General features: G+C 43.0%; 1 protein-coding gene across 48 annotated transcripts in view; it reads right to left on the bottom strand.

Moving 5' to 3' along the window:
* Positions 1-23,099, bottom strand: part of CELF4 (CUGBP Elav-like family member 4) — a 700,143-nt gene that overhangs the window by 185,836 nt on the left and 491,208 nt on the right. For 12 of the 48 annotated variants that reach the window (XM_075726706.1, XM_075726716.1, XM_075726743.1 and 9 more), the window contains exon 4: positions 17,756-17,779. The exons of the other annotated variants lie outside the window; for them this stretch is intronic. In XM_075726706.1, coding sequence (XP_075582821.1) covers positions 17,756-17,779 — 24 coding nt within the window. The remainder of the gene's footprint in view (positions 1-17,755; positions 17,780-23,099) is intronic. 48 annotated transcript variants of the gene reach the window in all.

Raw genomic sequence — 23,099 nt, 5'->3', positions numbered from 1 at the left:
TCATTTATAAATAAAAAATAATAAAATAAAAAATAAAGACTTGGCTTCATAATAGCAATAAGGCAACTCCAGGGGGGTTGTTATTGCCAATTAATCACACTCTTGGGACTGAAGAGGAGCTCTACTGTTCCTTGTAACTCTAATTGCCCTATGGGTGCAATTACCCATACCCGCCTCTTCCTCTCCCTGTCAAGCCAGACTTTATGGCTTAATTCCAGGCTAGGCTTTCTCTGTTGCTCTAAGCCACCTTCCATGTAATCCAGGCTGGGCATGGAGAATGATAAGACTAATTCTTCTCCTCTTGTGCATGTTCATTTTGGCGAGCTGCAATGCAGGTGTATTCACACCTGCTTCCATATGCACAGATCCAGGCTGCCAGTGAGGACACTCAGGGGAAGCCCTGTGCTGCAGAAGACAATCCATGAGCATTATCTTTTTGGATAGGATCTGCAGCTCACATCCACAAAAGTGCATAATTCTCACCTCCTACTCAGGACCTCAAACTTCCCACTGAATCTGTAGCCTCTACTCAGATCTCAGGGGCTGGACCTGAGTCATGAAATTTTGAGCATGGAAAGGAGCCTCCTCATTGCTGTTTGTGCTACTTTGAATGTTTGGTAAATACTAGAACTACTCCTGTTAAAGCCACATATGCTTTTCTTCATTATCTATTATTGAAGCATTTCCCAATATGAAGCTTGGACCTGACCCACAAAACATCTAAACCTACAGATAAATGGAAGCACATGTGATACTGTCATGGGACTGGCAGGAACAGATACTTGTGGAAAGGGAAGAAAACAGGGCAAAAAGAACACATCCAATGACTTTTTCAGACTATTTATATGTTCTGCAGAAAGGAGTTGCACCACCTGGCTGGTTCCCATTAAAAATGAACTTCCCTGGATACATTGTAAGTGTGCTGTCTGACAATTTTGTTCGATGGCCCCCAGTTGTTACACTGGGAGAAGCAGTGAACGACTATTCTGTGTTCTTCTTCCCTGAGACACTCAGTTTTACATACATCTGTCAAATGCCAGTTTTATCATAAGACACTAAAGGCACCTGTTAGCTCCTCAAAGAGAAAATTAAGAGTTGGTTCAATCACTTTCTGTGGAACAGATATGTGAGAATACAGGGCTCTTTATTTTAGCAGATGGCGATGTAGAAAGAACCAAATCCTGGAAGACAAAGCCTGACATGCAAAGAGGCAATAAGGTGCTCCTTTTTAAGAGTAGTTAACTATTAGAAGTCTTTACCAAGGACTATAGAAGATAACCTGTCACTAGCTACATTAAAATGGGATCAGATATTTTTCTAAAATATATATTTTACTTTGACAATAGCTCTTGGACTTGAAATGGGAAATAATTCAGAGAAGTCTGAAGGCCTGTTTTATGTAGCAGGCTAGCTTAGATTGTCACGTCAGTCTCTTCTGGGCTTAAAATGTATGAATTATTGTGGTTTGATACTGAGTCTCCACGGCAAAGGTTGCTTTCTCCGAAAGGCTCAAGCCTTTAAAGGTTCACTTGTAGCTACTTGTAATGTTCATCACCTGCTGTAGTGGAAGCCCAAAGGTTTGAATTCGGGTCTTAAAGAAAAAAAAAATCAAGGGCTGGATTCAGACTGTATGTGTTTTGTGGCTGATCTGAAGTTGATCACCCCGCTATGTCTAACCATGTGAATTGAGGGCTGCAAAAAAGCTGTCATACTGCAAGTTCAGAGCTCTCTATTTCCTTAAAGAAACCTGGCCTGTAACAATAAAGTTTTCCTCATGTTTTTATTCTTTACTATATCCTCAGATGGAATAAAGGAACAGAGGTCCCTTAACTTCAGCCGAGCTGTAGCAATTTACCTCATCTGAGAATATGTCTCATTTCACCTCTCCATTAGTGAATGGAGATGGCATCACCTCTTGAGAGAAGAAAAAGGCAAATTTAATTCCCATCACCAATTCATTCCTTGCTTTCACTGCTAAAGCAACTAACAGTTATTGCTGATCACATACACATACACACAGAGCTTTGCAGAGAATCACTGCAGTTCTCCTGCAAAGAAAATGCTCTAACTTTCATAAAAATCAGAGATTGAACTGTTCCTATGCCTTGTTCTTTCCTCGTGCATTTAAGGCCTGGAAAGCTTGCTGCTTGTGTTGTAATCTTATCCAGCTACAGAATATGTGACTATGTTGCTTATTCCTTCCCTGTGTAATGTAGACCTCTACGCCTCACATGAGCCAGAGCCTTGTATGAGTTATATAGCTATTATGTTATAAGTAGGACTGATATATTACAGAATGCTGCCGTAGATCCTATTAATGGCACTTGGGCTCCATTTTTTTATACCTGTAGTAAATTCTGCACTTTTTTTGGAAATGGACAGCTTCACAAAGATGCAAAGATCCAGCACCTGAGAGGGGCTTAGGCAAAGTTTGGGGCTTGCAGGGTTAGGCGGTAGCAGAGCACCTCACTTCTCTGCAGTGGCAGGATTTACGTTGACATGACCAGCCCCTGCTGATGAACTTGTGTCTTGTCCAGCTTTAAGCAGCACCACTGCCAAGAGGTTCCCTCATCCCCCTGCACTTCACTCCATTGCCTGAATTGCATTTACCATGATAATGTTTTCCCTTGTTCTGAATTTACAGTTACCTCAGCCTGTCACTGCCATCCATTCTTTTCTGCCCATTGACAGATTTGCGGGTATCTGTCCTTTTTCTAATACTCTTCTGTCCAGGAGCAAGATGTAACCTGATATTCACATACAGTGTTTTTTTATACAGGGTGATCTCAATAAGAGATTTATCTGGAGCCATTTTTCAGGCTTAAACATCTCTGATCTTCACTAGATATGCATATTTCTGGGCTGCAGTCCCATTCTGCTCTCATTTCTTTATAAGAGGAAAAACCCTAAAGCCCAGGATACCCATATGTAGGGACTTCAAATCCCTATCTGGATATGACTTAAGCTCTGCTCTGCTTTTAATAATCAGGATTCAAGCAGAACACGAATCCCTTCCTTCCATGACAATCTCATCCTCTTGGAAATGTCTTTTTATGAAGTTTGGGTTTTTCCTGAATTTACAGCTAGGTACTGGAATATAAGTTGGAAGGGAGTTTGCGGATATGAAAGGTAGTTGGATGGGCTTTTCCTCCTTCCCCAAATTTTGAAATGGGGACAAAGGCTTAACACTGTGGCTTTGTCATAGATCCAGGCACTGTGCCGTGGCCATAAGATTGTTATGGACCAGGCATCCTTTCCAGAAAGAAATTTAGATTCACTCACCATGTTCTGGGTGGAAGAGATTTTAGGTAGGCGGATAAAAGCTGTACTGTGTCACTTGTTGCTTAGGTTAGAAAATGGGCCTTGGCTGGTTTAATTTACTAGTGCTGATATATGTTTTAAGATTGCATCATGTGGTAATGATAACAGGACAGCGAGACATGAAAGTCTAAAGATAACAGTATCTTCCTCAGTCCCGCTAACAGCTCACTGTGACTCTTCTGTATCTTACAGTTCATTTTCTTATTTCTTTCCTTTATCTTCCCAGTTTTCCAAAACCCAGCCAATATGCACTATGTAATTTCTTACTGGATGCCTGGAAATGTGTTTGAAAAGAGCCAGGTTCTTTGCTTAGAGGAACTGTGGGGTTTAGATACATTCAGCACTGCCTCTGTTCCAGCATAACTAAACATTCAGCAGAACAATGAGTGAGCGAACAGTTGTAAAACCATGATGCAATCCTTGCCTGTCACATCTGATTTAGCAAACAAAGTCAGATCTTCTTACAAAAAAAAGAAAAATAAGCATAACCAGTGTTTCTATGTTGGAACTGAAACATTAACAGTCAGAGGACAGTATTGAAGCAGTGCAGCCAGCACATCCATCTTAGGCACATCAGACCAAATGGAAATCCATGGCCAATAGATACAGAAAGCCTAAATACCTCAGTGTCGGTAAGATAGACTCAGCCTGATTACAGGGAAACTGGTGAGGTACAGAACTGGGGTCATATATCTGGTGTGTCAAGTGTGATGAAGGCAGCTCTGACCAGGGGCTGGGATTCAGGACTGGCTTAGCTGAGTGAGGCAGAAGAGATGAAGAAATATAGGTCTTCTTGAACATATACTGAATTTACCACTAAATGAATCAAGATCTTTTTTTCCAGAACTCCAATGTGTCTCTTATTGCTAATGAAATAAACTATAATAACATGTGGGGAGGGTTCACTAAAGGGAGGGGAAGGAGAGGGAAATGAAACTGAAAGGTATTTGCATTTATATACCTCAAAGTGACTCACCTGGGTGGTTGGGATAAAGAAGCACTCTAAGTCCACTGTGAGTGTTAAAAAATGTGGCCTGAATCAGAGATGTGCAAAGCAGCAATGGTCTGTTGATTTGTATCCACTTGCCCCATATCAGGGAAAAATCTCACAGAAAATACTACCCTCATCTGACTGCCATGATGTTGGGAAGTTTCTGTCACTTTGGAGCCCGATTTACAAGATTTTGGCAATGCAGTGTCCTTCTCAGGGGTATATTTGCTAAGCTCAGGCTCAGCTTTGACCTTGAGTCCTTCTGAATCTGGATATGGTTTAATTCCTAGCTGGTGTCTATTTTACATATGTTTTACCCTGAACACAACCACCTCTTTTTAATAAAGGGAGGAAAAGACAGGTGTAACAGGGGCTTTGATACTTCCATGTTTGTCCTCTTGGGTCCAGAAGGGAAAAGTTGAGCGATGGAGTAGAGAGAAGGTAGAAAAGAAAGAGAGGAAATCACAGCCAATTTGTCAAACTAGCCTATTTCTCCATCATTCCCAGATTTATCTTTTTCTCTCTTTTTCTTTATTACTAGGGACATTAAGGTGAAGGCAGTGTCCTTTCTGAGTTGCACTCCTCTGACTCCTGCTTGCGGAGCATCTCTGAATGCCTCACTGATATGACCGCACGAAGCTTTACAGCACCCTTGTGAGAGGAGTCAATATCATTAAGGATGATTGTACGTTACGATACATTTTCTAAAGCTTCATCTATGTTTCAATTAATCTCCAATTCCAATCCAGTATTTGGCCTTCCAAGGTACACATTTACTTTCCATCGCACATAGTAACGATTTTCTGTCCCTGGTCCCGACTTTCCACTGGTGTAAATCTATACAGAGCCTGGTCCGGCTCATTTTACACCAGCCCATCATCTCAGACTCTCTCTGATATTTGTTGTCTGGTGGTGTTGCGGGTCATTAAGATAGATGCTTGTGGCTACCTCGGGACGGGCGGATGTCAGTGTTGGGAAGATGTGTTTCCTTATATATGGTTTGCTGCACTCAGTGGGATCTTTCAAGGTAGGGAAGACTATCTGAATGCAAAGTGGAATTGAGTGCACAGACTGTCACAACTGTTGGGCTAGAAGGCACCTAGAAAGAGCTCATTTTTCTTGTAAGAAGACAAGATCAGCTATATCTGTGTTGTTCTGGACAAAAGTTTGCGTATCCTGCTCTTGCAGGTCTATATTCCTGGAGAGGCTGTGCCCTGTGTGAACAAAGAATTTCAGCTTTTCATTGACTTTGCCATAGTACAGTGTATTGTTTGCAGTAGTAAATTTTACCTTGTCATAATTTTTATCATTTTTAGTGAAATTTTTTAAAACTAGCATCTGCAATCCTGTAATGAACTGAGCATTATACGCTTATTTTTACAGTAAGTTTCAAAGTGTCATAATCACTGGACCTCCCTCTCCCCCATTCCTCAGTTCTTGGAGCAATGAAAACAATAAAAAGATAAGGTAAGACACAATGCAAACTCGAAGAATGCCATATGTGTCTGTTAAAAAACACAAGATTTTAAGCAGTTTTGTGCTTGTGAAAAATTTGACTCCTGATTTTAAATGTTTGGGACTCGGAATACTACAGTGGGAACCAGCAAAGAAAAACGTGGGCCAGTTTACCTCCTTGATGCACATGAGAATGGAGTATTACTCTGCCCAAACTGGAAGTGGACAAGCTGCACAAAGCATCAGATGACAGGAGATGAATGCAGCTGTCACTTGGTTAGGCAGGCACAGACTGCGGAAGGGACACAAGTGCTCTCCTCCAGCTTTTGGCTAGGTCTGTGATTCACCCATCTGGGGTCACATCTTCAGTCTCTGGAAGAGCATCCACTGATCATACTGAGATGCTGGGGAGCCCCTCACCTGTGTCTGAAGGGAGAATTAAGCTCTTAATTGCCTAGCATGGCTGCATGAGAAAGGTGTATGGCAATAACAATGCAGTAAATGAGAGAGCTGGCTATTTGAATATGACATCCTTTGTCAGCTTTATTTCACTTAATAATGTGACATGGCATGGGGAGGGAAAAAATTATTAACCTTGCCATTTTTAAGCCTGAACTGCTGGGATTTTTTTCTGCTGAAATTCATGTCCTTAACTTTCTTTGATATTTAACAAATTCCTAGTTTTATCTCCATGGAAGCCTGTTTCAGGAGGGATAAGAGCTAAATGTCTGTGTGGAGGGGGGAAGTAGGGAGGGTAGGGGGAGACTATAGAGTAAGCCACCATTTGGGAATTGGGTGTTAAGTAGCCTGGCATTGATTAACGTTGTTAAAAGAAAGTGGGAGGGGAAGTGTACTGAAAATGAGTGAAAGAACGGTATTGTAATCTGCTTTATTGCATTCCCGAGATGCTTGACTTAGCCTCATTGTCATAGCAAGATGATGTGTACCCTACGAGTGTATAAAAATATATGAACTCCTGGGACAATATAGTTCAATCTGCTCTGCTATTACCCATCATGCTTATCGGAGCACACTACAGCTATTAGATCTGTTTGTGAAACAGCTGAGCCCGTGGATGGATCTCCTGCAAATGGAGCCTGAATGTACAGTTGAGACAGGGTCTGACTGTACAATACATGAAAGGAGAAACAATGGAAATGAATGTACAATGGGGACAACTGCACAATGGGAGGTACAAGAGGAATATATCTGCTCCAACTGTGGATATGTAATGGTAAAATAGACAGACTGCAATCTACTATTCATGGTGTTTGCTTCCCCCTTCCCCTTGTCAGATAGCCCTCAATCAGTTTGACTTGCAGGAGCTATCCTTCACTACTGAAAGTTGTTAAAAAGCTGTCGTGTTTAACCCCAGAGGTAGCTGCATTTAAAACATAGGAATGGCGCTATACATAGTACATGTATACCTGTACAGAAAATCATGTCCAATGCTCTTTCCTTTTTCACAGGGACCAAAGTGGAGCTACCCCTGGGTGAAGAACAGCAACACCAAAGCAGCTCACTGCAATGTGCGTACAAAGGCAAAACAGAACAGCACCCAAAAAACCAGGCTTCCTATTAAAATGATGTTAAAGGCTAAGAATATATATCAGAAACTTAATGTTGATGTTCTTAAAGGAGTTCCATCATAATCCTAATAGTGATTCATTTTTAAGACACTTGAAGACAACTATTGTGCCATACCCACCACTAACACGACTAACACTGACACTTGGTTATCAGTGACACCATGAAGTAACTGAGTCATGTTCTTCTAATCACACATTATGAAAGCTTTTACAGCTATGTGTTTTTTTCTAATGATTGCTTTGCTGAACAGACTGAAAAATACTAAGGTGTCACACACCTGCATCTTTGTAATACTGTCTTAAGAAAACTTTTGCAATCTTACTACTTCAGTTTGGAAGAATTATAAAATGCTCCAAATACTTTTTATTGTCTATTCCTCAGATACTATGCTCCACCAGGAGAGGACAAGAAAAAAAAAAAAAAATCTTGTCTTATTTCCTTCTCTGGGTAATTGCATTTTCCATACCTCCCCCTTCAGAGATATTTACAGTGAGTTCTGCCTTCCAATGCTTCTATTGATTTGTAGCTCTGCAGGGTGAATGCCAGACCCTGGCAAAGCCTAAGGGAGTTTTGACTTCATTCTTTAAGAACAAATCCACTGGTGTGCTGGATCGATGCAAAGAGTCAGAGCATTGGCCTGTTAATCTGGATTTGTAACTTCTGCTCAGAGCTACAGCCATGTGAGCAGCCAAACCATACCACCGAATTTAGCCTTTACTTTTTGACTGCCTTTTTAGTGACTGGGTAACATGGGTTAGTAGTGAGTGAAAGTCTGGGACAGCCCTTTCCACTCATACAGTTGGTTTGTGCATTGAGAGTTACCCACTTGATTTTGCCCTACAAGTAGAGACCTGGTTCAGAGCCTGGTTCAAAGGGGCTGTGGGATACCCTGCTGTGGGTAGAGTTGAGGAGGTGTCGCAGTGCTGCCTAAAGGTGTGAAATGCAAGGCCATACAAAGTGTCCCAAGCACAGATGCCCAACCTGGCACGCAGTGGTGGACTTTGAATGGCAGAAGGTAGATTTGGCCTGAAGAAAGTGACATAACTCCCAGTAGAGCCAGCAGAATGCCAGCAAGAAAATTCATGATAGAGGAGGAGACGGAGTCCATTGCATCATCTCTGAGATCACATCAAGCTTAAGAGCTGAATAAGCTGTTGACCTTGGCCTGTTTGTTGGCTATATCATCAGATCAATTAGATACAATTGTTAATAGCATAGCCTAATTACTTCCCAATTTCTTCAAGAATACCCCAAGCATAAGAATTCAATTAACTGCAACTATACAGAAAGTTTGAAGTCTGAATTATTCTTTTATTGACATCATTTGGATGAAAAGAATGTGAGCACAGATGTTACATTTCTTAAAGAATCCAATTTTTAATTAATTTAAACTTATAAGCTAATGAATAGGTTTCTCTTGTAAATTCTCTGAAAATTAAGCTGTTGTTTCCTTGCAAAACTACAAGACAGAATCCCAGTCTTCACTGCAAACCAGAAAATTTTAAATTAACAAAGCAAGGCTATATTCCTGCTTTTATTAGACTTCCTTATGCTGTATGCCCTCACCCCAAATGAAAAATATAAGGCTGTCAGCGTCTTCTAGAATATGTATGGAATTGTGATATTAGGTAAAGCATTGCCAGATTTTCCTTCTTTTCCTCTTAGTCTTGCTCCACTTCCTAATGGCTTGTTAATGCAGTTCAGCGTGCATGATCTCTAAAACACTTTGAGGACTGCTGAGATACACGACACTATCTTAAGATACCAGGGAAGGGATCTCATCCAATGTGTGAGGTGGAGTTTACTGCTAATGATTGAGAATCTTGATTTTGGCAGGAAATTTGTGAAGGTGAAGCAATGGGAGTATAAAGTAGGCAGGAGTTAGAAAGCAAATGCGTTAGTCACAGAAGCCCAGATAGTGGTAATACAAGCCCTACCACAGGTCACATCATGCCCTGGTGTCACTGCATGGGGAAACTGCTCACTGAAGGTCCTGACAGGCAAACATGAAAATTGGCACCCCTCCCCTCATGTGATCACTTGGATGAAAATCCCATTGAAGTCCAGTTCTCCTGGTCACCACCCTGGTTTACAGGCATACACAGATATACACAGTGCAGACAGGTTATGAATAGTGGTTACTTTGGTTAAGACTGAGCCAGAGTTACTACTTAGTTCCCTGTTTGGGTAAATGTGCCAATAAATAGAGGCTGTACATACTTCAGTAACTGCTGCAATGAGGATCAAAGGTGTATGGTTAGCTCCCTTTAAGCCTTGGGATGCTAAGAAACAGTTATGCCCTCCCCTTTTTGCAGTTTTATATTTGGGCAGCTATTTAGGGAAGCTTCTGATTTTGTTAGCACTGCAGTAATAGTATTGTAACAGAGATACAGGCTTAAAAGCCTTTCATACTCTTTGCTCAACAGCAGGTTCACTACTTAGACATGCTGGAAAGTGAAGGTAGCACAACTTAAATGCAAAGAGAAAGTTCTGGGTTCATAGGACACATTTCCACAGGTCACAAATAAAAACTAAACTCCAAAATATGAGTCTACATAGCAGAACTAGCTCTAAGCTTTCCAGGTTGGGTGTTAGCTGTACAATTGCAGCAGCATGGATGGCAGTGGAAAGTTGCAAAAAATCCCACTGAATTACTGAAGATGTCACCAGCTGTTAGTCTGTCCTGAGCTCAGTGTTTCTGCAGAGCTCAGTTGCCAGCAGCGCCTGTGAGACATGGTGGAGGGTAAGCTCAGGTGTAGCCACATAGGCTGCACCCCTGCATTGCAGGCAACAACTCACCTTAAGCCTGACCTGTCTGGTGCTTTAGGCATGGCTTCACTGCATGACCCTAAGGCTCGACATCCCCTGGGCCCTGTGAACAGACATGCTCCCCTTCTCTAGTTTGCTAAGGGAGGCAAGAGGAAGAGGTCTCAGATACCTGACCTTACTGAATTTCGTGCACTTTATAAATCCCACCCATATACTCTTAAGACACAGCTAGACCAAGGCACTGCTAACCTGACCACGTGTGGGTGACAGCCCTGCTTTGAAGGAGAGGCTGGACCAGAGACCTTTGTAGGTCCCTTCTTACCAACACTCAACTGATTTCACTACAATATTTTAGTTGATATCTCCTTGTCCTGAAAAGCAGCAGCCAGATCTGCTCTGGTTTGTCTCCATGAGCTGGCCATTCACTGTGATGCACTGACATCCTCCAGAGAGAGCTTGGTCCTGCACTGAGCATTGTGCTGCCTCACCAAAGCACCTCTCAGCTTCTCAGCAGTGTTCAGCCCCTTGCACAACTGAGTTTCATACTTGAAGGTTAACATCCTTATTTATCTATTTTCTCCTATTTCGCTGAAGTTTGAGCATAGTCCCTTCAGCCATTTTTTACTCTAGTGAGGAGTGAGAAAAGGACACTTCTCCTCTTTGGAAAATTGTGAATCCTGTTTGCTTTTAAGCTTTGCTACAGAAAGAGAAAGCCAGCTGGCCTTTGAACCCTGACAGGCAATTCTCACTGAAGATGGGTTGGTATCTTCACTAGATTGCAGAAAAAGGAGGAGGGGGAGCAGAGACAATAATTTCAAAACGTGGTAATGAAAATGCTCACAGGAAATGTGTTAGATCAGTAAATACACTCTAATGGCATTTGCAGTTATTTAACATCCCTTTTACACATCCAGTATGGCTTAAGGAGCCTTAATATAAATGTGAATTGGGGTCATAGAGAGAGAAATAGATACAAGGAAATGGGCACAAACTCACAGCAATGCTCTCAGCTAGGATGCATTGGCGTAACTACTAATGTATGTTAGGTAAAGATTTGACCATACAGTATATTCCCACACACAGACACACAGATGCACACATGTTTCCTTAAAAATAGTAAGCTTTTCCTGGGCCCTACTTGCCATTAAAGAGGACTTACATCCTATGAAAATTCATAAACTCTGCAGGCGTTTCCACGGTGATTTGACGGAGTAATCTCCCATCATCTCAGCTTCTTGGTGACAATGACAAGAGGAAGATGGATTTATCAAATACACAGTGACATGTTTATGACCCTGTTTTGCATAAGCAGGAACCTGAGCCAAAGGCTGTGCAGCTTGAGATAGCAAGAGGGTTTTTATAAATATTGTGACAAGCAGAAGTGATATTTGGAAGAACATAAAAAAAAAAATCTTTCCTTTTTTTGAGACAGACCACATTGTGGTGGGGCGGGGGAAGAAAGCCTTTTTCCCCACTTCTCCACAGTTCAATTTCCTCAACAGCATGAAGGTTTAGCTCTCCCTTTCACTTTGAAAAGTTTTTCTGTTAACCCTTCTCCTCCCTCTGCAGAGAACACCCTTTTTATAAAAATGTTGTTAGGAAGGGAAATACTCTCCATCTTTCAGTGATAAAAAATAACATGGAAAAGTTACAGGAACACAGATGGCACCAGTAACTCCATTTATAACATGCACACAAACATTCCAGGCCCAGCTCCAGATGCACTGCTGCCTTCGTCAGCAGGGCTTTTAAAAGGGGAGCACCACCAGAGGGCCCACATGCTATTTAAAGTGGTTTTACCCTATTCCCACACACAAAACCTTACTATTATGATTATTACTGTAGTTCCTAAGCAGTGGTCTAGATAGCTCACAGGGTACTGCACAGGGGACACTCTCAGTTTACTTGGGGTTGCAGAAAGTTTTTGTCTCTTTGAGGCAGGGCTAGACCTACAGTGGTGTGAAAAGGCTTTAGTGCCAAGGTTAAGCAGGGTCTTGCAGAAAAAACAGGTCTTTATCACCAAACTTATCTGTTCAGTGTCCCAGGCTGGGCACTGAGAGATGGGCATAGTCTCCTTGCTCAAACTTACAGGCAGATGAACTGTTTTCCTGCATGTCCCCTCAGCAGCCCTGCCTGCATGACAAATAGAGCTGTCAGGAGACAGAGAGACAGCTTCAGGCCGAGGTCCCTCCAGCAGAGGCCGTGGAGATGCTCCAGGCTCAGGACACTGTGGTGCGCTGAGGTTTGCACAGCTGTGCCATGCTGGGGAGGGGGCGGGGAATGCACAGCAAAGGCAGGAACAGGGAGCGGGGATGAGAGATGTTGCAGAGCCGAGGATCGAGCCCCACAGTTTTACATCCACAAGTCCCACAGCAGGGGGTATCCTGAACACTGCCAGATACTCTTCTGGAGGCTGGCAGCGAGATAATAAAATGTTTGCGCTGTCCTTCAACTTCTCATAAAACCAGGAGGGCTCATTGAAAATGCAATAAATGAATCACAAAGAGCTAAAGAAGGAAACCATGAGTAAGAAATGTGCTTGGATGTGTTTTTCCTCTCTGGATTCCACCATTTTTGTGAGAATTTATACACCAAATTAAAGGATGAAGCTAAGAGAGCAACTGTGTGGAAGGAAAGGTTGTGGGTACCCAGAGAGTTCATGTGCTAGACAGACTCAACCAAGACCTGCAATGCTCAATGTGAAATACAATCTTTGTTTTAAGTTTATTTCCTCCCCCGCTTTTGTTTTCTTTTTTCTTCCTCCAGATAAATATATTAATTAAATGACCCTTCTTTAGAATTACACAGAAAAGAGAGTTCAGGAACCTTTATTGAACCAACCTGTAAAACTAGAGCAAAATCAGCTTCTCTGTTGTTCTCTCTAAATGATTTTTCCATTGCATTTCACATCTTATCAGGGACTTGTTTGGGCTTGAAGCTCTGAAGCTTTTTCTGTAGGTCAGTTCAATAAGGCACTCAAAGCTGCTTTTCTCTCCATTGATTGGGATGTTGGGTATGGTTTTGGGTTTTCTAGGTTTTTTGAAAGTAAAATAATAATCAATTTTTCTGTCTTTTATTTCTTTAATCTTTAAAGAAAAATAGACATATTGTCATTCTTGGTCCATCACAAAAACATTCTCTTTCTTACAATGAACTCATCCCATTTCATTACTTGATGTCCAGAAAGGACTCTAGCTTCTCCACTAACATAGCACTGTTATAAAATTTGGCTCAAGGTTTTGGATTCAAACAGTTATTTCACCAGCCATGAGAAAGGAATGAAACAGCAGCTTCACCAGCTGTTTCACCCTAGGGTAAATTGACTCTCTCTGTATTGACAATCTATAGACTGTTGCACAAAATAGTTCATTTGTCCCAACTTCTATTTTTAGTGTCATCATATCTAAGGAAGAGATGGATACATAAGCTGAGATGGGGTGAAATTGTCAGCATGTGAAGATTTTTAGACAGCCTGAATTAAATAATAGTCAGGGGATAGATAACACAAATGTATCAGACCCTACGCAGGTAAATAAGGATGACTAAACAGGTCTGCCTCATAGCCCATGAGTCCCCAGGATCTTCTTATGTGCTGGCTAGTGGTGAGTGTTTAAAGAAATGTGGGGCAGCAAGTGTGAAATGACCCTTCTCCTGTGCCTCCCCAGCCATCTGACTTCATGAACAACAGTTTGCACCACAAGGTCAGAGAGGGGCTCCAGACTCCCATCTGTTCCTTGGAGCCATTTTCCTTGGAGAGCCCTTCTTAATTTCCACCTCTAATTAGTCTTGTTCCCAGAGAAGAACCACCAGAGCATGGAACAGACAGCCCCTGACACAGCCTCAGACAGCCCCTTGGGTCTACAGCAATGAGCAGGGCTATCTGAAACCCTGAGGGAACTCTGTGACTCCTACAGGGACTACTCTGGGAGGATAAAACCCAAGAGCCCCTCATATAATAGCACAACATACAGACAACGCATCCTCCTCCCCACAGCCCCTGTTCAAGCTTGAGGCAGCACTACAATATCCCAGGTGGCCAAATTCGAAATTGCTATAGCTCTATACAGAAGTCACCTTTCTTTTTAGACATTAGTAGAAATTTCCTATCTCCAGTTGACTGATTATACATTTTATCTGTTATATTATATTTCTTCTTCCCCGCCTCCAGGCTCTCCCCCCTCACAGCAAACAGTTTCATGCAAACCTTCTACGATTTCTGTGGGGACCGGTAGGCAATAGAACTCTGTTGTCTAATGGGACTTCCAGCTGCATTTGGCATCCTTCCTGGCATTTCACCCTTCATATTATAATTTATAGTGTAATGTAATTTTTTTCATATCACGCTATAACATAAATTATTGCCAGTTTGTCCTTAACACTCAAGGAGACAGTCTAGGGTTTTTCAAACCAGGAAAAAGAATGAGAGAAAGAGAGAGACGGAGAAAGAGAGATGGAAGGAGGGAGGGTGGGGAGGGATGGATGAAGAAAAGAAGGAAAGAGGGAGGGAGGAAGGAAATTTATTTACAGAAGCAAAACCCCCCAAACCAAACCAGTTTTTCCAAAGTCAAACTTACTAAATAAAATAATAAAATAAAGACAACAAGTTTTTGTCCCAGTAACTTATTAAAATGCTCTGCTTCAGCATAGGATATGTCAATGAGTCCTCAGTGGATCAGACAGAAGAGAGTCTGAGGAAAAGACCATAAGGCTGAAAAATAATATATTTTAAAGTTTCCTTATCTTTCTCACTAGTATGTCCCTTAAATTATTAAAAGTGAAAGACATTTTAATATCACTTGGAGGCTGTTTGTTCATTTTTGGCATCTTATTTAGCCTGGAGAATAACATTACAGAAGACAGTTTTACTGTCTATTTACTTTATTAGTATATGTTATTTCTATTATGGTCACAGTTAGAAGCCCCATTGGGTTAGGTGCTGCACAGATGCATCCCAAGGCGTTAGCAGCCTGTTTAGCTAAGGAGACTGCAGGGATATGCTCATGTCCCCTCCTCGTCTGAGCTGGCACTACTCCATGGGCAAAACCATGCCCTGCATGCAGCAATGCTGGCAGATGACTGCTTCTGCGTTTTTCATTTGCATCAGTTGAAGAAATCATCACACTCCACCACTAAAGAATGCCCTCTGCTCACATAACCTGCGTCTCCTTTTGGAAGCTCCACCAAAGCAGCCAGAGAGAGCAGCAGAGGTGCCGTGGTGCAGTCAAGCATCTGGGGACACTCTACAAGCAGTTCCCAAACTCCAAAATGAAGGGGCAGATTGCCACACTCTTCCATCATTAATTAGTCTCAATGAAAAAAAAAAAAAAAAGGAAAATGGATATAAAATATTTTGAAACATGCATATGATTGTTTTACTGAGGTTTGAACTATTAGGTCAGAAAGGACCATTTGACCGTTGAATGTGACCTCCTGTATCTGACAGGCTGGACAATCTCCCTGGGCCAACTCCCCATGTGAGCACTAAGACAGTTCACCGAAGTATTTAGGGCTGCATGGCAAGGTACAAGCTGGTCCCACCCTTGCCTGTGGCTGCCATGCTGCAGGCAAGTGTGCTGCTGTATGCCAGGTGGATCTGCTTGGACCTAGGACAGCAGGAGTTAAAAGCTGCAGCCAGCTCCTGCTCACAGCAGCCTGGGCTGTTACACCAGCTTTAGGTGCTGGATCACAGCACACCTCATTCCCCTACACACACACAGTGTAGGGGGACATCATGAAAGTAAAGTTGTTTGGCAGGAAGACGGTGCCTCCTTCCCCCTCATTTTGGACAGTGCTCATGAGGCATCAATTTCTGGGAAAATCTTTGGGCTTTTGGATCAGGATTTTTGCTAGATGCCAGCACTCCCCCCTCCCCTCCTTTCCCTCTATTCCCTTCTCTTCTGGTTTTCAGCAGCTGAAGCAGACCAGAGAGGTTACAAAACAACCTAGAGCCCTCCAGCTGCTATAATCACTACAGCTTGTGCAGGATTTACACTTTGCAGTTGTAGGATTACACTTATAAACAGCTCTAAGAAAAGAAAATTAAAAGAAAAAGTACTATGTCATATTTTCATCCCTCTCCCTTCTTCGTGTTCTGCTTTCCACACCTCACAGGCCCAGGACCTGTGACTATGCTTCTCTGGAGTCCCAGCAGTTTTCCTTCCTCTATCCACTCTATCCTACCCACACAGCCTTGCTCAACTACTTGAGCCCAGTCTTTTAGGACAGCATCACACATAGGACTGCTCTTGGGGTCTGGTGTGTATTTGCCTTTTCCCTGCATGGATGCAGCTTGTGCCAGGTGGCTGTGGTTTAGTAAACCTTACCTTCTTCTGTCTCCTTACTCCTAATTCTTTTACTCTATAAGTCCATCTTCAGGTTTGCTTCCTTTGCTCTGCTTCAGACCTTGAGCAGAATTTAACTCAATGTGTTTGCTTAGACATTTTGAGTCAGCCAGCTGAGCAGTACCACTACATTACAGGGACGCATGTTGGCCCCTCTTGGACTTAGCAATACATCAGCAATAAAAGGAGAGCCAAGGAGGATCTCCATCCTTTGCTGGATGTGGAGGGGAACATTGTCACCAAGGACAAGGAAAAGGCTGAGGTACTTAACGCCTTCTTTGCCTCTGTGTTTAACAGCCAGACCAGTCATCCCCTGGGTACTCAGCCCCCTGAGCTAGAGGATAGGGACGGGGACCAGAATGGAGCCCACATAGTCCAGGAGGAAGCAGTTAATGACCTGCTATGCCACATGGATGCTCACAAGTCTATGGGGCCAGATGGGATCCACCCGAGAGTACTGAGGGAGCTGGCAGAGGAGCTTGCCGAGCCACCTTCCATCATCTGTCAGCAGTCCTGGTTAACAGGGGAGGTCCCTGATGACTGGAGGCTTGCCAATGTGATGCCCACCTACAAGAAGGGCCGGAAGGAGGACCTGGGAAACTACAGGCCTGTCAGCCTGACCTCAGTGCCGGGAAAGATTATGGAGACGTTCATATTGAGTGAACTCAACAGGCAAGTGCAGGTCAACCAGGGAATCAGGCCCAGCCAACATGGGTTCACGAAAGGCAGGTCCTGCTTGACCAACCTGATCTCCTTTTATGACCTGGTGACCCACCTGGTAGATGATGGAAAGGCTGTGGATGTCATTTACCTGGACTTTAACAAAGCTTTTGACGCTGTCTCCCATAATATTCTCCTTGGGAAGCTGGCAGCTCATGGCTTGGACAGGCGTAGTCTTCGCTGGGTAAAAAACTGGCTGGGTGGCTGAGCCCAGAGAGTTGTGGTAAATGGAGTTAAGTCCAGTTGGCAGCCAGTCATGAGCGGTGTTCCCCAGGGCTCTGTTTTGGGGTCAGCCTTGTTTAATATCTTTACTGATGATCTGGATGAGAGGATTGAGTACACCCTCAGTGAGTTTGCAGACGACACCAAACTGGGTGGGAGTGTCGATCTGCTGGAGGGTAGGATGGCCCTGCAGAGGGACCTGGACAGGCTGGATCAATGGGCCGAGGCCAGCTGTATGAGGTTTAACAAGGCCAAGTGCCGGGTCCTGCACTTGGGTCACAACAACCCCATGCAACTCTACAGGCTTGGGGAAGAGTGGTTGGAAAGCTGCCTGGCGGAAAAGGACCTGGGGGTGCTGGTTGACAGCTGGCTGAACATGGGCCAGCAGTGTGCCCAGGTGGCCAAGAAGGCCAACAGCATCCTGGCTTGTGTTAGGAATGGTGTGGCCAGCAGGAGCAGGGAGGTGATTGTGCCCCTGTACTTGGCACTGGTGAGGCCGCACCTGGAATACTGTGTCCAGTTTTGGGCCCCTCAATACAAGAAAGACATTGAGGTGCTGGAGTGTGTCCAGAGAAGGGCAATGAAGCTGGTGCAGGGTCTGGAGCACAGGCCTTATGAGGAGCGGCTGAGGGAACTGGAGTTGTTTAGTCTGGAGAAGAGGAGGCTGAGGGGAGAGCTTATCGCTCTCTACAGCTCCCTGAAAGGAGGTTGTGGTGACATGGATGTTGGTCTCTTCTGCCAAGTAGGTAGCGATAGGACGAGAGGAAATGGGCTCAAGCTGCATCAGTAAAGGTTTAGATTGGAAATTAGGAGAAATTTCTTTATGGAAAGGGTGGTCAAGCATTGGAACAGGCTGCCCAGAGAGGTGATGGAGTCCCCATCCCTGGAAGTGTTCAAAAAATGGGTAGACGTGGCACTTGGGGACGTGGTTCAGTCTAGTCTACCCTTGATTGGTTTTGTGTGGACTTGGTAGTGTAGGTTAATGGTTGGACTGGATGATCTTAAAGGTCTTTTCCAACCTAAACGATTCTATGATTCTATGATTCTAAAGCTAAATACTTCACCAATCAGCCAGACACAGTTTGCCACCTTTATGATGGGCTGCTCCAAGGTCTATATATCTTTTGCAGGGCCCATTTTGTAAATAGTTTTGCAAAATTGCAAGATCTTAGAGGCTGTTTTAGAAATGGACATGCTCATTGCTTTTTAGAGGAAGGAATATTGATACCTCCATTGGAAATAAGAAGCAATGAAGGTGCAGAAGAGTCCGGTCACATCAGCCTGGAGCTGCCTGGTAGAAGAAGCCAAAATAGCAACCCTGCTGCTGGGAACCTTTCTGCTTCCCGCTTGAGAAGTCCTCACTAACTTTTTCCCTCTGTCTTTTGAGCAGCAATTTGGAAATTTCATCCTCATTTCCAATTTAAAAAAAAACAGATAAAATCCATCTTTTTCTAAATGTAATTTTGCTGGCCACATCTGGTCTTCAGGTTTTGCTTGTGGAAGATCCAAACCCTTCCCTTGTTTCACAAGGAGGGAATACAGGTAAGCTTCTGTTCTTATTCTGTTGCTTAATCTAAGGTTTTATCTGGGTTTTACTTTCTGCCTGATTGCAAGTGAAGTTTGTCCATCCTAATCTTCTCTGGGGACAGCTCATGAGAAGCACAGATGTTTTCTGAGACTGCAGAGATTCTCAGAGGAAGGATTGCACTCTTGAGACAGATTCTATAGAAATAGACGCACTTGTATTAATTACTCTGCTGAAACCACACACATGCCTCAACTGATGCTCCCTGCATGGGTCCAAACAGCACTCTCTTACCTTCTTCTGTCTCCTTACTCCTAATTCTTTTACTCTATAAGTCCATCTTCAGGTTTGCTTCCTTTGCTCTGCTTCAGACCTTGAGCAGAAATTAACTCCATGTGTTTGCTTAGACATTTTGAGTCAGCCAGCTGAGCAGTACCACTACATTACAGGGACACATGTTGGCCCCTCTTGGACTTAGCCCACTCCCTGTGTTTTTGACTTGATAGTTTTGAATTCAATCAATTTGTAAATAGCTAAATAGTGAAAGAAATTGCTTTCTTTCGTTACTCTGTATGGTTGTATCATTACCCTTTAATATTGCATTGTTATTGACTGATGCAGCCTGTCAAGACATGGCCAGCAGGATGTAATGCAGTGGTAGAGATGTGCAAAATATTTCTTTGAAAGTTTACTCTTTTAATGGGATGTGTGTGTATGGCTGAAAGAAGGAGTGGAGGAGAGGTGTGAAATCCCAGCAAAAAAATGGACAAGCCTGCTCTTCAGCTTGGGCTGGACTTCAATTTGTGATGAATGCTTTGGTGGAGAGATGCACCTATTCTTTATCATAAGAGCTAGATCTTGTCTAAGCACAGATAAACCATGCCACTAAGACTGGATATCCCCCAAGCTCATCCTGTCCCTGACATGCCTGTTCCTTGATTTAACAATTCTGTGACTTTTCCCTTTAAATACTATTATGGCTTGATGTCACCAGTTAGATGTAGCCCAAGAGATATAAGCCAGAAAAAGAAGATAGCTTTCTGTTCTTGCTGAGTTTCCCAGCAATCGGGGGGGGGGGGGGGGGGGGGGGGGGGGGGGGGGGGGAGAGAGAGAGAGAAATAATTTCTTTCTTTTTCTCCTAATCTTTTTACTTAAAAAAAATGGGTTTAAGTTGCTTGCTCCCTGGGTTGTACTGGCCAGCTCTGGGCTTCCTGCCTCCCTCACACAGAGAACATGACATTGGGCACTGTATCAAATATTTGTAATCTGCTTTCTTAATTTCATTTGGTATTTGGAGACTTCTGCTAAATAGTCCTTTCACATTCAAGACTCTAGTCTGCTGCTTCCATGTCTGAGCAACACACAGGAAATGGGAGAGGTCAAACACAAATGGGGGAGATCGGGGAAAAACAAATAAAACTCACCCCAAAACAACTCTAAAAAGAAAAAGATGAAGGAAAAGAAAGTGACAATGTGACATAAAAATAGTTACTAATTCACCTGTCCGTGCTCAAAACACAACCATGAATGCTTATTGCCTACTAACGGTAGTCACTTCTAAATTAACCCCCAAATGGCTGGCAGCATGTGGTCATACCTATGAACACATGGAAAATACTGTTCACCCAAAGTGTAATCGACCCCTGGAACTCCCTTGCTGCAGGGAATCGCAAATGTTAACATTTTACATGGGTGCAGAAAGATAACTAGAGAAATCTTTGGTGGAAAATCCACCCTGCAAAAGTGCAAGGACCTCCTGAACCTACCTCACAGGAAAAGTAGCGCTGTATGTCTTTCTCATTTTTATATTCTTAACTGCTACTGGTTCCTGTGGGTAGATGGCACTGGGTTAGATAGCCTGGCTTGATGCAGCTGCTCTTATTTCATGTGTTCAAGTAGAACACGTATTTTGAAACAAAAACATATTAGTAAAAGGACAGAGAGAAGTGTGAGAGAGAGATTTTAGCAATCAGTTAAGAGAGAAAGAAATAAAGAAAAAAAAGAAATATTGCCAGAGGGTTGGCTCACTGCCCTACTGTTCTGTTTCCCCTCCCCCTTGCCATCTTAGCCCTCATTTGGGAAAGAACACCCGTCAAATTAAAGATGGATAAAAACTCATTAAGAAACAACAGGCCTAGATGAAATTGCCACTGGGATTACACTAGTGGGATGGTCTTCCCCACCTTCTCTTTCGTTCAAAGATTACAAACCCTTTTTCTCCTCCAGGGCTCTTGCCTCCATCCTGGTCCTGGTTAACTCTGCTCCTGCCTGAACCCCTGGGTTTGAAGGGTCCATGTGGGCAGTCAGGAGGAAAGAGTGGGGGTTGTTTGTTATGCTTCCTTTTGTTTTTAATTAACCTCTGGTGTTTTCTTTGCCTAGAGAGCAAATCCTCTCACCCTGATTTTTTACACGTGCCTGCATTCAGACTGCAGAAAAGTTAGATCTAGAGAGAGAAAAACTATAGAAGTTAGAGGGGGAAAAAATACTTCTCCATGGAAAGGAAGAGCATTATATGGAGAGGAAATTGCAGTCTGTGTAAGCTTTACAGGCCAATCTTTGCTTATTAATCCTGGTGTGAAGCAAACCCAAGAGGACAAAACCACTCACAGATTGATAGTGAGTTATCAGGCTTCTGCAGCTCAGGATGCCTGCAGCAAAATCTCATTTCAGGGCCTTGCACAGAAATATCTGGGATGGGCTTTAAGCAGAGGTGTGGAACATAAGTCCCCCAAAATGCTTTTCTTGCTCTTTAGCCCACACACTTCTTGTACATGGTGATGGTTCAACAAATGGCAACACTGAAACAGCTGTAAACCAATCCAACAGATCTATGGTTATACCTGAAGCACACAGGGGTACTTTTTCCACCTGTGCTCATGCTCTGTGACAAGACAGCATGAGAAGATACCCAGAATGTCATGAGAGGTCCTAAGGTAGCAGGAGGGTTGAGATATTTCATGGGGTAGTGGCAGTGCAGAAGTGGTGCATCATTGCAAATTAGAGGCTAGAAAAAGGGGAGCCACTGTTTTCACTGAACTGTCTAGACAGGAGTTTCTGGGATCTCTGGGGATGATTAGATTTCATGTGCATTAATCTCCAAGAGTGAGCTGAGCTCTAGATTTCCAGTCACACACGTGCCAGTAGAGTTATCATCTGAAATATAGGAAAAACCCAAATGCAAGTTTGTGGATGGACCAACTAGAGGTCAAAGAAAGGCATAAAATATCCAATATGTGAATTAAACATGAAGACAATTGACTAACTCCTAGTGTGGCTGGGATTAGAGAATAAAAAGGAATACTTCAGATAGGTATTGAAGCAGAAATAGGGGTGGGGGGCAGAACAGGGAGATTTTTGCTAGGCAGATTAACACAGGCGTAGTCATAGCTGGGATCATAACTTACATTTAAATTTTAATTCCAAACAGAGATTGATGATATCTCCAGAAACTGAAGAACAGGTTTCCCTAAAACCCCATTATTTGTGCAGACTTGTTCAGTAATAGCATAACACCATGCTGTGGAGAGGCTGCTCACTTCAGCACCCTGAACCCTTCCATGCATATTAGCGTCTTCATCTTTTTTGGTCTCTCTACTTTGCTAACAGTGCTATTATGTAAGGGAACATACCAAATAACAGCTTTCCTGTGAAAAGCGTTATCTTTCCAAGGGAGAGACAGCCCAGCAAAAAGCTTTCTGTCACTTTCAATAGGGACTTTGCGCTAAATTCTCAGCTCCAGTGTATCAGTGTAGCTCCAGCTAACCTCAAGTTGATGAATCAGCTTGAAACAACCTGATGTTCATCTTGGAGAAGCCACAGGAGACGTTGGTGCACAGGCTATGTATTAAAATAATAATGGTAATAATGACAATAACATAAATGGAATTTGCTATGGGGCCACTGGAACACCAACAGCAAATTGAAAATATGGACAGTATAAACATTTGAATATGAGCTTCCTGTTCTGTAGACCAAACTTGGGAATTCAATGTTTTGTGTAACTTCACTGAGTAAACTGCTGTTTTGAAAACAGTGAAATTTGGAATTAAGATGAGTTAGATGATACACTAAAAATAAAACTATTTCAAATCTTGCATAATTGAGTCCCAAACTCATTCACCATGTAGTCTGCTGTGACAAATTCCAGTTGGGGAGTCACATGTGT

This window comes from Pelecanus crispus, chromosome Z (genome assembly GCF_030463565.1).
Source record: "Pelecanus crispus isolate bPelCri1 chromosome Z, bPelCri1.pri, whole genome shotgun sequence".
Taxonomy (NCBI): domain Eukaryota; kingdom Metazoa; phylum Chordata; class Aves; order Pelecaniformes; family Pelecanidae; genus Pelecanus; species Pelecanus crispus.
This window is presented reverse-complemented; position numbering and strand designations above follow the sequence as displayed.